Source organism: Cydia fagiglandana, chromosome 15 (genome assembly GCF_963556715.1).
Source record: "Cydia fagiglandana chromosome 15, ilCydFagi1.1, whole genome shotgun sequence".
NCBI lineage: Eukaryota > Metazoa > Arthropoda > Insecta > Lepidoptera > Tortricidae > Cydia > Cydia fagiglandana.
Genome location: NC_085946.1, coordinates 76066 through 92248, shown reverse-complemented (window position 1 = coordinate 92248; position 16183 = coordinate 76066). Strand labels below are relative to the sequence as shown.

The 16183-nt window shown below is 39.0% G+C and overlaps 1 protein-coding gene across 3 annotated transcripts; it reads right to left on the bottom strand.

The window, feature by feature from the left end:
* Positions 1-1735: 1735 nt before the first annotated feature.
* On the bottom strand, positions 1736-15518 carry LOC134671152 (acid phosphatase type 7). 3 transcript variants are annotated; one of them, XM_063528921.1, is made up of 10 exons: positions 15199-15518; positions 13225-13419; positions 12810-12931; positions 12229-12413; positions 11614-11814; positions 11389-11504; positions 10677-10812; positions 4577-4638; positions 4259-4350; positions 1736-2141 (listed from the first exon to the last, which is right to left on the bottom strand). In XM_063528921.1, the coding sequence occupies exons 1-10, from the start codon at positions 15290-15292 to the stop codon at positions 2064-2066; spliced, it is 1281 nt and encodes a 426-aa protein (XP_063384991.1). In that variant the 5' UTR covers positions 15293-15518; the 3' UTR covers positions 1736-2063. The 3 variants fall into 3 exon arrangements, with proteins under 3 accessions (XP_063384991.1, XP_063384992.1, XP_063384993.1); XM_063528922.1 differs by lacking the exons at positions 1736-2141; positions 4259-4350; positions 4577-4638 and adding exons at positions 6842-7799; positions 9146-9234; positions 9463-9524; XM_063528923.1 differs by lacking the exons at positions 1736-2141; positions 4259-4350; positions 4577-4638 and adding exons at positions 6842-7799; positions 9463-9524.
* Positions 15519-16183: the final 665 nt, after the last annotated feature.

Below are 16183 nucleotides of genomic sequence, written 5' to 3'. Positions count from 1 at the left end.
TTTCTATAAAAACATATTTATTTGTTTCTACTGAATATAATACTGGCTAAGAAATTGGTCTTAGTTTTACAGTACAGTAACTACATATGTAGGTACCTAGGTACACCGGTGCTCCATTACTGACATAAACACATTTACGTAACAAACATTTAAAGAGCTATATGTACAGTCGCCATCAGATATATGTGACGTTCCACGGGAAAAGGTACCTTATGAGGGTTTCTAGTTTCGGAGATATGAAATGTTTTGTAAAGAGGTGAAAAAATGTTCAATTTTTTTTATTGTGTGATCTCAAACCTTAATGCGTAACGTTTGTTTACCTGTTTTTATTTTTGTTATAAGTTACTTATAAGCCTAGTAACGTCGTCTCAGAGTTTAGTAAAAAGGTACCTTATGGAAAAAAGGTTGAAAATTTCCAAAAAAACTAGTCAATACGGGAAAAGAAGTTTGGTAGAGAACTGTATTAGCATTCTGCAAAACTAATTTGATAATTTCAGTTCTGGTTGGGGCGCCTAGCAAATATTATAACCGTACATCGACCGACATTATAAATCCAAGTAGCCTGCTATTATACTAAAGTTACTCTCGTCAAGTCTTTCTTAACTAGAATAATCTTCATTTGGTTTGATCGCATGCAATAAATCAGCCATTGGTTTGCTGAAAAATGCCAATACCCGACGCATTACCTTATGGAATATCTAAGGTCATTGAACTGGCATTGAAGTTTAAAGTGGCATAAGGGGTTAAATATAGTATTTAGTTGGGGTTTTAGGATTTATTTCATTTGAATGACAGAATATCTTTCATATGTGCTCAGAAAAATTGACTGTGTGTTACATTAAAAGTAAAAATATTCAATTTTCTGATTTTATATGAAAAAGTCAGAAAATACATTTTCACCTCTAAATCGGTATTGTTTTTTTGCTTAAACTGTCTCTTAGTGTCGTTTTCTAATAGATAAAATTTAAATCTTGAGAGCTCATTGCAATCAATCGTGAAAATGAAATAAAACTTTATTTTCAAGAGACTGGTTAGTATACACATAAATCAGTCGATATCAAAGGTTTCTATTTGCATTACAGAACAAGTCGCAACGTTTTTTTAATCTCAGATATATAAGGTATTATTATTTGTAGTCAACTATGTAACTTACTTCAGGAACATAGTTTTTTAGGCGGCTAAACTTAAAACTTCTCTATAGTAAAGTTGCTCATTTCACAACATTATTTTCAAAAAATCATGTCTCTGTAACTACGCAACTTAGGAGGTTGATCTTTTGTGTTATCGATAGCTTATTTATTGTAGATTACTGGGGTATGCATAACTCCATACCCGCCATAAGGTACCTTTGACCGTGGGACGTCACATATGTAGTCACGTATATGTATTCTTGTATTGTTATATTTCTATTTATGTATATTTGGAGTAATGTGTATTCAAAACGTGCATTTTATTTATTTTAGGGATTGTACACTTTTGCTTTTGTTTGTCATTCATCGTTACTTCTGTCCTACTCATTTCCTCAAAGGTTAACTGGAAGAGATCCCATTCAGGGATAAGTTCGCCTTTGTTGTATTTAATTGACTCTGTAACTGTGTTTCTCGTGTTTATATTTCTATGTACAATAAAGTAAATACATACATACATACATACATACAGATATATCGGAGCCGCCGAGGTGCTTAAAAATATCGGAACACGCACTCTAACGCCTTGACAATAGAGGCGTGTTCAGATATTTGTGAGCACCTCGGCCGCTCCGATATATCTGATGGCGACTGTACTTACTGTAAAACGTTGTTACAATACACGTGCGTATAGGTGATTCGCAACTATATTAGTGCCGTTTAAAAACACTCTTCAGTAGTGTTTTAAAATTCGCCACTCCTTGCGAATTTCGCACTTTATTTCTTCGGATGTTTTTCGTTACCTATAAATGTGACCAAATTAAAACATGCAATAAAGTTTTTTTACAAATGATCCCTTACTGACTAGCCAAGAAGGTTCAAACTTCATCAAGACAGTTATTATAAATGACGTATGTTCTCCCTATTCATTACAATTCAAGGCATGTTGAAGGAGAGCTTGGTCTTGACGAGCCAGAAGGAGTCGATCACCTGGCCTTTGAGATCCGCGGACACCTACAACAGAACATTATGGCATTAACTAATTATGTACCAATTACATATAACTGATTTAACCCCTTTGAACGCCTCAGGTATTTAGGTATATTTTACCATAGAGTAGGTAATATATAGTAAAGAAAGAGTGGTAACTCCATACATCTGTTTTCTTATACTGGAGTCAGTTATGTAACGCTGCCATACATGACCCAAAAAATTTTTATTAAGCTATGAGCTTCATCACATCTGATATTTGAGTAATTCTAAGCATTTCTAGCCTGAAGTGGGGGGGAGGGTGGGGTACAAAGACGGCCGCCATCCGTCATCTTTAAAAAAAATCTACTCTGATCCTGGTGGGTACTAGGGCAAGTTTGGTATCATTTTCGTATAAACCAAAGACGTAGAATTCATTGCTGATATTTGTTTTTTCAATTTCATAGTAATTTTACAAGAAAAACGTAAAAAGGTGAAAAATTTGGTTGGAGATTTTTGCTACGCGGAGCCGAAACTACAAAAGATAGAAAGTTGAAATTTGCACACTAGATTACATTTATAAAGTGTACAAGAGATAAGAAGCGATTTTGAGAAATTCAACTCCTAAGGGGGTTAAAAAGGGGATGAAAGTTTGTATGGGGTTCAAGTTTTATTTCAAGCTAGGAATTTGAAACTTCGTAAAACGATATATTATCAAAATACAAGAAAACTAATTTCAGCGTTTTTGAAAATTCATCCCCTAAGGTGGTGAAAAAGGAGTTGAAAGTTTGTATGGATATCAAAAAAATTTTCGAACGCGGGACTTGAATCTTTGTATTTGGGGATATTATTAAAAGACAGGAAAAGTAATTTCAGCGTTTTGTAAAATTCATCCCCTAACAGGGTTAAAAAGGGGTTGAAAGTTTGAATCCATTACAAATCCGAGTAGACACACATTTCTTATTGCCTCCCAGGCTTGAAATGCTTAGAATTACTCAAGGAACATATGTGATGAAGCTCATAGCTTAATAAAAAATTTTTGGGTCAACTTTATAACTGCTTCCGCTATTAATACCAAAACGCGAGTTATTTCGTAGTCGACATCTAGCGTCAAGTAGCGGAGTTTATCAGTATTGCTAGTTGACAATAGATGTCGCGGCGAACGAAAACCCTAATGCTCAACAATTTTTAGCTAATACGAGTATTATAACCGGATTAATTAAGTCTATTTTCAACTCCTGCTTATAATATTAGTGATGAATTGTTTTAGTAGTATATTTTTCGTCAGTACGTCACTTAAAATGACAAGAGCGGTACCACAGAATAAATAATAGTACTAGGTACAGAAGACTCACTCTCTAACAAAACGGGTCTGTTACGATCAGCACAGATATGGCCGCTAGGTGGCGACAGCGCCACGCGCGGCTTATGGCTAGCCACCAAAATTGGTGTGAAATGGATGTACTTTTAGCTACCTGTAGCAAAGCGACGAAATCGCGGAGTGAGCCACGCTTGGCGGTACTTATAGTACTTGACGCCAATACTTGACGTTAGATGTCGACTACAAAATAACTCGCGTTTGGGGGGAAAACTGATGTATGGAGTTACTTCCTTTATTACTTAATATCGGGGAGACCGACCTTTGCTCGGAAAACATATAAAAACTCAAAAATGCGCGTTTTCAGAGATAAGACCTATAACTAGATCGATTTTTCGCCTCCGGAAACCCCGTACCTATAGCAAATTTCATCGAAATCGTTAGAGCCGTTTCCGAGGTCCCCGAAATATAATTATATACGACTAAATATAAATACAAGAATTGCTCGTGTAAAGGTATAAGATCCTCTATGATTTTACATAACACTCCATGAAACCTTATCGGCATTTCGATAAAGTTTCTTTTCTGAAGGTAGGTAGGTACCTAATTAATTATTAAATTGTTACCTTGCGCGTGTATAGACGTCTCTATTGGCGGTCAAAGTGTAAAACACAACGAGGTTCCGGGCGGCTAATAATTTGCCCGACTTTTTGCACCTGCCCTGACCGCGAAAATGGAAATATCGTTATCTACTCCACTATCGCTCTTGCATATTCGAACGACAGAGAGGCAGATAGCTCTGTTCGCCACCCCCTTAGGCCTCCGCGGAGGCTTCAAAGCTCACCTGCTCCATGTAGATGTGCGTCCGGTTGTGCGCCTCGAACCGCGTGTAGCCGTAGTCCTGCGACCGGAACGCCGACCAAGAGTACGGGTTATCTGCAATTTGTTTACTTATTTACGGAGACTTTGTTCTTATTTGCCCCCGCAATACATGTATGGCGGGAACAAATGGGAATGATTTGTATGAGAACAGCTCTATTCCCATGAGTGCCCGCGGTGTCAAACGTATCGCATGCCACAGATCAACTTTGCTGTCGTAACGGAGCCGACGAGCATCACACCAAAGTATATAATGTGTGTGTCGGGTATATTAGCTACTCACGGTAGAAGCGGTCGCGGCCCTCCTGGCAGCCCGCGGAGCCCGTCACCACGTGCACGGGCGCCCTGCAACACGTACATCATCAATTCACAGATCACTAAAGGCCTCTATTACCACTTGTGCCAGAAATTATGCAACAATTAACCGTACCACTTTGAAATAAAGTTCATAACAATAATTGATTCGGTCAAATTGTGTTTTATGAAAACAAATTACCTATAGCCAGCTTGAAATGAATGTAGACCTTTCGGTATGATGGGTATGGTGCTTTACGCACACTAGTGTCCCATCCCCTCACCCTGACGCAACCCCCCCCCCCTTTTAGCATAAAAAAATGTCCAGGGGCCAGACGGGGCCTATAGGGATGTTTCCTCTACTTAAAATAAATCATTTCACACCGTGCACGGAATAAAGCACCAGATAATAATTAGAAAAACATAGACAGCAGTTATTTATAAGCACTATTTCTATTTAATAAATCGGATTGAAATATAAAAAGTAGGTGAGTTGACTGTGACGTCACTACATTCGTTTTCATATAAATTCCATATTAGCAAATTGTTTTGACAGTTCTAAAAAAGAAGCTGATTTGACTAGTAGGAATGTAGCCTATTATAGTATCTAAGTATCATACTGTCATAGAAGGTAGCATCCTATAGAAGTGGTATACGCGTGCCTGCGTGAGGGACAAAACATACGCAATGCGACAATATTAAAAATACGATTTAACATTCCTGACAACATACCAAAAACAATCTACGAAATTTGGTCGGGTTATTTGTTGCCCACCAATCCCACCATAAACCATACTAAATTTATGGTGGGGAACAAACAAAAAGTGAGACTGTGACAAAGACAAGCAATAATACGGCTTTCTCTGCTACTCCTACTGAAAGTTCCATATGTGCATCTCGTTCGGTCATTTGGCCCCTCCCCCATATTATTGTACCTTTATGCATACTGTACATTACAAGCTTATGCTTATAAGGGAGTACCTTGTATTTTAATTTGCAGCGCTTAAATTAGCCATTAAATATACCATCGTTCATACTTATCACTGGGATATATGTATTAAGCGGGTCTCTATTGTTTCCCACATAGTTTTACGTCATAATGTATTGTTTGTTCGAATTTTCGTTAGTCATAATTGGTTTTTCTCAGAAACGCGTAACTTTTCAGGATTGCCATAAAACAAACCTAACCTAACCTATCTATAGAATAACCTTAGGAAAATCCTGAAAAGTTAACGGTTTCAGTTTTATGTCTAACGATAATATGACAAACAATACATTATAACTTAAAACTTTATGGGAAACAAAGGGACTCCGTATTAAAGCTCCTTCGAATTGTTTTTTTACGAGCACACGTGTACACTTGTAGGTAAACTATAACTTATAGCAGTTATGCTATATGTGGTACGAGCTTTCACGTCGTTAACTAATGATTCGTCGACGTTATAAGTCGCAAATAGTTGCTACGCAAATTTCCCAAATACTGGAAACGACATTTAGGTACTGTCTGTTTTTTTTACTCTGAAGTACTCATATTATACAGGGTGTCCAGTAATTAATGGACAACCTTCTAACCATCGACAGGGCACCTTAGGCTGGTCCAGAAAATGCACTTATAGGTCTAGTAAAAGTTTCGTGGTTTTCGAGATAATCGCACTTTTATGTCTTTTTTACTATAGTTCGTTTTTTTAGCATTAGAAAGAACTTGCAAGAAGATAAGCGATCTTGGCATGTCTTTTAATTGAAAAACGCTTTTTAAAAATCAAAAACTATTACTTATGAAAGCAGAAGAATATAAATGATCGTATTAGATTCATAATTGTAACATATTTGCCGTAACTTATTTTTAAAATGTGTTTTTCAATTAAAAGACACATCAAGATTGTTTACCTTTTTTCTAATGCTAAAAAAAACGAGGTATATATAGTTAGCACCATACTTCACTTTAATCACCATCTAGGCCATATCTTTGTTTGTAGAAATGTAAATAGCATGTGTGATACCATTTTAGAATCAGTATTAGATAAACTATATTTAAGAAAGTTGGCCACTCTGTTACCATACATTTTTTTTTTCACCACAAGCGACGACTTCTTGAAAATGTTAGAGTAGAAGAATAACAGAGAGGTCTATTACAATCAATTCTTTTTGCTATTACTAATGGTAAGTTTGCGGTTACGATTGTTTGCGTGAGATTAAAGTAAATACAATAAAAGAAGTTTAGTTACTTATCAAGGAGAGTAAAATGAAAGCAATATTATTTGTAAAATTTATTAGCAAATACAATTACCTACATGATTGGCACTACCTACATTTAGTACAGCGATTAGCGCTAAACTTCTAGGTATCTAATATACAATTAGGTATACAATTTCGAGATGCCGTTACATTTTTTATTTAAGTTGTTTCTAAGAGCTATTTTAAAAGTATGCAATGTTCATAAGAAAATATAAGTAAAATTCACAAAGGTTTTATAATTCTAATCACAAACGTAGGTATTTGAGCTCCTAATAGCTAACATCTATTGATACGAAGTCTCCCAGTGGAAGAGATGACCTTTGATGCTTTCGATGTAGGTCATGATATTATATTACAATAAATAAAGCTATAATTATATATGTGTATTATATTATGTGGATTTCCAGAAGAATTCATATGCTTTACCTGCAATAGGGAGCTTTTTATCAGAATTTCGGATGGGAACAGGTATCTTTATTGTACTTGAAGCATAATAAAGGACATATTTTATGCAGTGCATATTTACGTCTTTTCCATGGCAATATGGCGAAGACGCCTGATCAAGTCAATATGGACAATATGGGTCTCCGTATTGACTTGATCAGTTGATACACACCACACTATTAAGAACCTTAATTGATAGTACAGGTATCAGATTATTTTTACGACGAATGGTTTAAATGTAGACACGTTTTTGGTAGCGGTAGGCCCCGTCGCTTTGTGTTAGCGGTATGACCAGAGGCACAGTTTAGAGCGGTAGTGCGGTAGAGCCTATGGTTTAGTCGTAATTGTAGGGCCTTCGGGCTGTTTAAGGCGGGCAGGGCCTGTGGCATGGTTTAGCGGTTGCGGTGTGAGGCCCGTGGTTGATCGCTAGTAAGTATATTCGGGTCCACGGTTTAGTCGTAGCGGTAGGCCCCGTGGCGGTCCTTCACGACTCGGAAGCCGTCCACCACCTTGCCGCCCTGCTCCACGTCCACCTGACGATGTAACAACTCATTTATCACCAGAATTCATAAATATTGTGTTCAATACAATATAATAGAAATATATTTTAAGCAAATAAAAAATTCGATCGTCTTATGGCTGAGATGATGATGATGAAATAAAAAATATTCTATTTTATTCTATTCTATTCAATTTTGGTACTTATATAAATAACATATATTACACATTGTTTGATTCGAATACGCCCCTGACTTATACAATTACAATTATTGTAATCTATTGTTGATAAAAACGGAGAAGCCAATTCGAATATACATCCCGACATCAAAATGACGTAACGGCCCGGCCACGACATCGGTCTAAGGCGATCGGCGGCGGCGACCGGCGGTAAGTCGCAGAAACAATAACCCGGCGACGCACAATGCATGCCACGAGCCTTGTCGCCGAGCGGCAACGCGCGCGGCGTGCACCGGGCGACCGGCGGCGGCGGCGAGCGGGGAGCGGCGCGACTCGAACATTTGTATCGAGCAGCGCGGGCGATGCCACGACTTTAGAGCGGCGCGACCGGCCTAGGCGGCGCGACGGATCGAGCGGGGCGATGCGGAACAAAACATTTTGTTTTTTTTTTTCGAGCGACACGGAGACGGAAGGGTTTATTATTGAAATTTTAAATGTACTTTCGCGTATTTAAGTATGTTGTGACGTCTCCGCACTTATTCTTGTGTGAGTACTCGTTTTTTTGGGTGCTTTATATATACGATACGTAAAATACTAAACTAGATTTAGATAAATTTGTCGTCCCGTATTTAGCCCGTGCACCCATTGACAAACGATGAAATTATTCTAAGCACTTTTGAAAAAAAAACATGATTTTAAATACGTCTACGTCCCAGCCGCTCCTAGTCGCTGCCGCCGCTACTGAAAGTACGTGGCATGCCTGGCGGTCGCTCGCGTTTTCCGCCTCGCCCGCCGCCTCGCCGATCGCCTTAGACCGATGTCGTGGCCAGGCCGTGATTTTGTTATCATTCGCCCGTGCGTCTCGCTCGAGGCAATACATATTAAGTACGAACAAGTACGACACGAGGCAAATGCACGCAGGAGTGTTAGCTAAATCACATAATTTTGAAATCGGACTTAAAGTTCATTTTGGTCTCAGAGACTAGGTTTGTGGAACCTTCAAGATGTAAGTTGTAACTACTTTGTGCAACGTTGCTTCGTGATTTGTGTTCAGTCGTTCAATGACTTTTACACTTTGATGGGCATAAGTGTCAAAAATTATGCAAAATTGAACCCTATCACCTTGCAATAAAGTTCTTTACGGAAGCTTTTTGAGCGCTGGTTTTCTGATACATATACCTAAAGCTAGGTAGATATATACCTGCTCGAAGTAGAGTTGTGCGCGTTCGGCCTGCAGCCGCGTGTAGCCGTAGGCCTCCGTGCGGAACGCGGACCACTGCGGTCGCGTCGCTGCAAAACATAAACGATCAATATATTTAGATAGAAGGTTTACAGGAAGGAGGATAATTTAGTTTTTAGCAAGTAGTATCTACTTCTAGGTATAGAAAATGAATTCTAGTTACGAGAGACAGATGGAAGAGGTTACTAAATATAAAATATAGCATATAATTATATTTCTACAGAAAAAGTAATTAATTTATTTTGCTAGTTCAATAGAGATAAAGAGTAAAAATTCACCATTAAAGAGGCTGTGGTTCTCCTGGCAGCCGGCCGAGCCCGTCACGACGTGCACGGGAGCGCTGCAATGCGAACGAGGCGACATTACGAGTGCGTATATACCTACTTACATGAACGCAACTAAGGGCCACTTGCACCATTCCACTAACCCGTAGTTAAGCGGTTAAACCGTTAACCAAGTATCAAATTGTACTGGTAACCATGATAACTCCAGCTTTAACCGGCTAACCCCGGGTTAGTGGGATGGTGCAAGGGGGCCTAAGCGTTAGACAAGTACACACAAACTGAATAAATGCTAAACGGACGAGGTGTTGAAAATGATTTGCACTCGCTTTTGTTTTCTAAACGATATATGCGTGTTACACCATAATTTTGAACACCTTGCCCATTTAGCTACTTCTGCTGGCTGGCACGTGAAGTGATGGATCCTAAATTAGACCAACATAATATACACTACAGCACCAAGCATTAAAAGTGATAATGACAACAAGTCAAATTAAGGACAATATAAAACAATAAAGTGAACGAAATTATAACATGAATAACTATAATTACTACAGCAAAAGTAAAGGCGCCAATGAATCAAGAATATATATAAAACGTGACTTGCCTAAATATGTTTATCCAACATCCACATACACCGCGACCGCGGTCATACCGAAAATAGATTGAAATTACGTACAATAATTGTGTTGGTGTCGCAAAGTTTTCAACATTATGAAACTCTCCTCGCGGATAAACTACCCACCGAAAACTTTTCAACTTTCACTTTGCACATGTGTACCTTTAAAAGTACCCGTTACATTATTTTATTTATTAGTCTTGTCAATTAATTTATGCTCATAAAATGTCAAAAAAGTAAGCATTGTTAAGGTATGTATTTTTGAAGAAATTTCAGTTATTTGTTTGTAGTTATTTGTAAGTCCGCTAAAAGTACCTACCTACATATTGATTTTTAATGTTGCCTGATAAAAAAAAGTTAAACATAAACATTCCCAGGTTAGACAATACACTCCAATCTAAGTCTAAATAATAACCAGTATATAGTATACTATATAACTGGCAAATAATATTTATTAACTCACTGGTGACCGTACCATCATCCACTCCACGCTGTTTGAAAACATAGGATATTTACGATATTCAATGTATGTATTTGTTATGGGCTCTTCAACGCATTCTGTTGTAATAAAGTGACCTCTGCTTCAACTCACCCAGGATTAGTGTAGGGGTGGTCCAGAGACCCGTTGTAGACCTTGCCGTCGTAGAGCGGCCACGAGCGCTCGTACGAGTGCTCGTGCGCCCACACCACCACGTCCACGCCATGCTGCTGCAGCAGCGGCTCCAGGCCTGCAAGTGTTTGTTTATCTATACCTGCTCTTGGTTGGTTACATATCACAATACCGTAAATCCTTTTACCGAATGTTGAATCACCTATACTCGTTTCACCTATTTTTAAAAATACTTACCGAATGATCAATTAATTTTGTACTATCATGTATTGTACAATAAGAACAAAATCAGTAAGTTTATATTTCTACATCTTGCCGGACGTATTTAAATTAGGTACTTATTAAGTTAACGAGTGACCTAATAACTTATTAGGTCACTCAATAAGCTTTGAGATGCTCGAAAATTAAAAATGGACCGCACGGCACGCGTGTATTCTATTTTGAGAATAGAACACAAGTGGGCTCACTCAGAACTCAGTCAGGCCGATGAAGGGGATCCCTCGGCGGGTGTACTCGAAGCTGCAGTCATCAGAGTACAGAACAGTGCACCTTATGTCTATACAGTAAGAGTACATGTTAGACTCACTCAGGCCGATGAAGGGGATCCCTCGGCGGGTGTACTCGAAGCTGCAGTCATCAGAGTACAGAACAGTGCACCTTATGTCTATACAGTAAGAGTACATGTTAGACTCACTCAGGCCGATGAAGGGGATCCCTCGGCGGGTGTACTCCAAGCTGCAGTCGATGTCGTCCGAGTTGCTGCAGTACATCGGCCGGTGGCCCATCAGCACGATCCAAGGACGCTCGGCTCTGGAACAGACAACATTTATCTAGTACGGTTTGTGAAAAGCTGTTACTTTCGACGGCGAATGTTCGAGAGCTCTTTTAGGGTGGTAATATTGAAGCAGCTGGTCCATACCTGTTTTTAGGTAGATTAGCGTTAGTCAAGTCTTCTTGCAACCAAGCAAACTGCTCGAACAACATACGCGCGCCCCATTCGAAGAAGTAGTAGTACTCGGTGGAGATGGACACGAAGTGCACGGGCCCCAGGTCGAAGCTGTAGAACATGCTCTCCGTGCCGCCGGGCATGGAGAAACGGGCCCGATAATTGCTAAAGTTACTGCGGAAATATCACACTAATTAGTATATCTAAAAAAATCAGCCATAAGACAAGTGATTGAAAGAAAGACCAAGATATTCGACATTCGTTTCATTATTTCAATCTTATGACTGAGCATAAAACATAGACATTCATGCCATTGCCAACGTATACCTACTCTACTTGTAAAAAGTCAAAATGCCATGTCAAACTTCAAAGCGGTCGGCGTCTTATTTTCCTCGACAAATAACAACACAAATCAAGTGTCCTTGCGTATTGTGTTCTGTCCCTTTGTAACTATTCGTTTACTATGGTTTATGTTTTTTTTATTTGGCATGTTTTAAAACATTTTTTTTAAACGATTGCAGTGTCCTCTATGTTAAGTTTAGAGCGCTTATCCTTATTGGAAATAATATGAAAGTGGAAATGATTTACTAGGCGGCCTCGTGGTTGCCGGGGCACGTCATGTAGGGCACCAGGGAGGCTATGGGCTGGATCTGGCGCATGAACTGGTCTCCGACCCTCGCGTCGTCGTCGTGCATGTCGTACGCGAAGTCGCCCACGTGGAGGATCAGGTCGAAGCCCCCGCGCTCCGCCTCTTCTTGCAGATATGAGAGGGACTGCAACCATATTTGGGCTCATTTAGACGATGCGAGAACTCGCTTGCGAGTTTCATTACATTGCGGCTTTTGATCGGTCGGTTGAATTGGACGTAACCAACAGTACGCAATGTAACTAAAATCGCATGCGAGTTCGCGCGCCGTCTAAATCAGCCCTAAGGCAACTTATAAGTAAGGCGGCGAACTGGACAAATCAAGGCAGTTCATATATACATTTGGTGGAACGCAATATATGTTGCGCGTTCCGTGGGAATAAAAACACAGTTCCACCGACAAACCGCTGTAGAGTCGTGGAACTTGTGTATGTATGGAGGGTAATGGTGGTAGGACGGATGGTGGCAGGATTGTATGATGGATGTGCTGGTAGCCGTTAGTAGGTCTGTTATGTATACTGACGTGTGCATTCCTGTTGCCCATGTCGCCGTAGATGGCGGCGCGCACTTTGATGTCGTTGCCCGCGGGCGGCACGTGGAAGGAGAACCGCTCCGACATGCCGAACTCGGAACCCACGTTGTATACTGTCAATGAAATACTGTTATAATACTTGTTTACATGGCCTAGCTAGATAATATTTACTACCCTATAATCCATACTTTTGTGTAGGGAGTTGCGAAATTGCATGGAGAAATTACGTATATATTAGTGAATTAATTAATTCTTAATTCTTCCTGCATTTTTACGCCTGATGGTACCTATGCACTTACTAAAAAAGACGTATCGATTTGACATATTGGGCAACTCGAACTGTCACTCTTAACCGAGTTCCCGAGCCCGGGTTATTCAGCTGTCTCACCCCTTGTGTATGTCATACCGTATGTGGTGTCATAGTCGAGGCCGCGCAGCGTTACGCGGTGTATGTACAGCTCGCGGCGCTGCTTGCCGCCGTCCCGGAAGAGAGTGCTGTACCCGGAGGCCTGGTCTGTCAGCTGTTCTTTCCCGAAGGTGGCGTACGAGCCCTGGGTGTCGTTGAACGTGGTCCATGTCAGCACGATGTCGTTGGGTTTTTCTGTAATCAACTAGATATAGTACACATCACGCCGCCACCGCCGGTCAAAAAAACAATCGATTTGTGTAAGACTGTCCCATAATATATATTTATTTATTGCAAAGGCATAAAGTATACTCTCTATAGTCATTTCAGAGAATAACTGTTAGAACATAAGCATGATACCTTATAACATGACGAACTACATGATTGTTGCACAAACAATAAGTAATATGAAGTCATGTCACAGATCAACAGGCAATCATAAACATGCAGATAATACATGTGATTATGTCAATAATGATATGTACCATGTCCGATATTATGTAAACTAAACCGTGTTATTTATACCTAATTTGACATAAATAATTGAATATAATTGGACACAAATCATACCACTATATACTATATAGGAAAGAAGCCGGTGCTAATAGGTATTTAACAACAAAATATAAGTAACAAATAAACTTGTATTTGGCTACATAAAATACATGCTGATATTATTATATTAGATCAGACAACGAGACTCACACCACTCAGTTCACTAGCTCATTGACTTATTTCCTTATCAGTAACAATACCGCAATGGACACGAGTTGTTCAAGTTATTTTTAAAATGTTTTTGCAGTATTTCATTACTAGTCCAGTGTGAATGTGAAGTAATTTTTATGTCAACTGATACAACAGTCAGATAATAGTGTCAGATAATAATAGTCGTAAGTCTCATGTAAACGTTTTGGTGCTAAACTGTAAGTTTATATTGAAATAAATAAATGAAATGAAACAGATAAAGGAGAAATATGTAAGCAGTTTTACTTAAAAATGTAAATTAAGCATAAAAAAATAAATTCAGAGGTAAACTAGCATATTGTATAAGCTACTTTATTTATGTCAGCTTTAATTTTTAGCCCTGTCAAGTGCTGCCTCTGTCTGTGCGAAGCAACACGGGCGTGGCAAAGGCAGCTGCTGCACCGCTCATACCATTTATATTTCATACAATTGTTAAAACCAATGTGTTGGCTTTGACTCCAGATTTAAGTTGGCAATGACCAGCCTACCGTGAACCTCATTCAACATGTTGCCTCTCTCTTGCACTTGTAAATTCGTATGTAAGTGTGACAGGGAGGCAACATGTCGTATGTGGTTCACAGTAGACCTTCAGAACACCATTGTTCCAAGTATGAAAAAATAAATAATAAAATAACACATAATAAATAAATCAAACTTCCTTATACCTCATACATAGGGTATAAAACAAAGCAATTATATCAGGATTCTAAATAAGGAAAATTACTTTATGGACAGGAATAAAATTAATGTTATTACTAAATTTTAACAAGCTTTTAGTAGTAGTAGTAAAACACTTTAATTTACAATAAGAAACACAAAAGATGAAAAAACACATATCATTAGTACAAAGGCGAACAGAATCTTAAACAATCAGCAGCAAAGGTGGCTAGAAGTAGCCAACCTATTTATTAGCCAGCTTATTTTATAATTATCATGCCCAAGTTTTAAATTAATAGTGTACAGATCATATTGAACACCTTGATATTGCTTTATTGTAGAACTAACAAAGACATGACACAATAATATGTTAATGATCTCATGTTACCTAAATAGGTAGGTAATAACCTGGTTCTTACTTTCCTTATTAAAAGTGATTATTGTGTATTACTAATATTAAAAAAACCCTGTGAAAAAACCGGACAAGTGCAAGTTGAACTTAAAACTTTGAAACATAAAAAAAATATATTAGAAATGCAATATTTAAATAAATGGGGTATAAAATAGTATTACCTCCAAATGCGATGTGAACTTGTTCGGGCTGGCAGTACGGACAATCATACGCCCGAGCGGCGCCCAGGGACAAGAAAAAGAACAATAATTTCATAGCAACAATTTCAACCACTACCCGCTGTAGCTAAATTTGTATTAAAAATAAAATAACAACGGCCGCGTACTAGTGTTGTTATGAATCAAATGAAAGTGTACATCCTGAAGTTCCGATTATTTAAAGCAAAACAAGGGCAATAGGTATTATCGAGATAGCATAAATGAATTAAACGATTCAAAACATGCAATATTTATAAGTAAGGCTAGACTAAACGTCAAACCGTCGAACACAGGGCTGCCAGTACATAAATCTTGATTATGCGATCCTGTGCCCGCAATTATACGAAATTCGATTGCATTATACGAGTACAAAAAAAACTATTATTTTAATTCGATTTTTTAATAACTGGTGAATTTCGGTTTTTGCGGTAAGCCCCCAAATTGCGGGGATCTTTCTCTTTTACTCCAATGACAGCGTAATAAGAGTGACAGAGAAAGATGCCCGCAATTTGCCCACTTGGATTTTCGCGGTTATAGCCCGCGTTGACGTGTATTTAAGTATAGTTGCCGTTCAATTAAATCGTATAACAGTATTGGCACACTGTTTTTTGAAGCATTAACAGTAGTTTAACATCGGTGTTTTTTTCGTATTCAATTATACTGATTGACCAACTATACGACATGTATACGAAAATAATTTCATTATACGAATTTCGTAGCCTATTATACGATCTGGCAGCCCAGAGGGCTTACGCTACGTCTTACGTGGGCGAACAACGCGCGAAAGCGGTGCGGCGCGGCGCGGTGCGGCTAAATCAATCCTTTGATGCCCATAGAAGTGTCCTACGTAAGCGATCTCGTTGCGAACGCGGCGCGGCGCGATTTGCACGCGAATGTCGGGCGGCGCGGCGCGGCGCGGCGCGGCGGCGGCGCGGCGAGACGCGGCACG

Excerpts from the sequence above, each read along its gene's own strand:
- LOC134671152 (XM_063528921.1), bottom strand. The coding sequence starts at position 15,292 with ATGAAATTATTGTTCTTTTTCTTGTCCCTGGGCGCCGCTCGGGCGTAT. Across the intron at positions 12,932-13,224 it reads CGACTATGACACCACATACG|TATACAACGTGGGTTCCGAG; the intron begins GTATGACATACA and ends TTTCATTGACAG. Across the intron at positions 10,813-11,388 it reads GATCCCCTTCATCGGCCTGA|GCCTGGAGCCGCTGCTGCAG; the intron begins GTGAGTCTAACA and ends AAACACTTGCAG.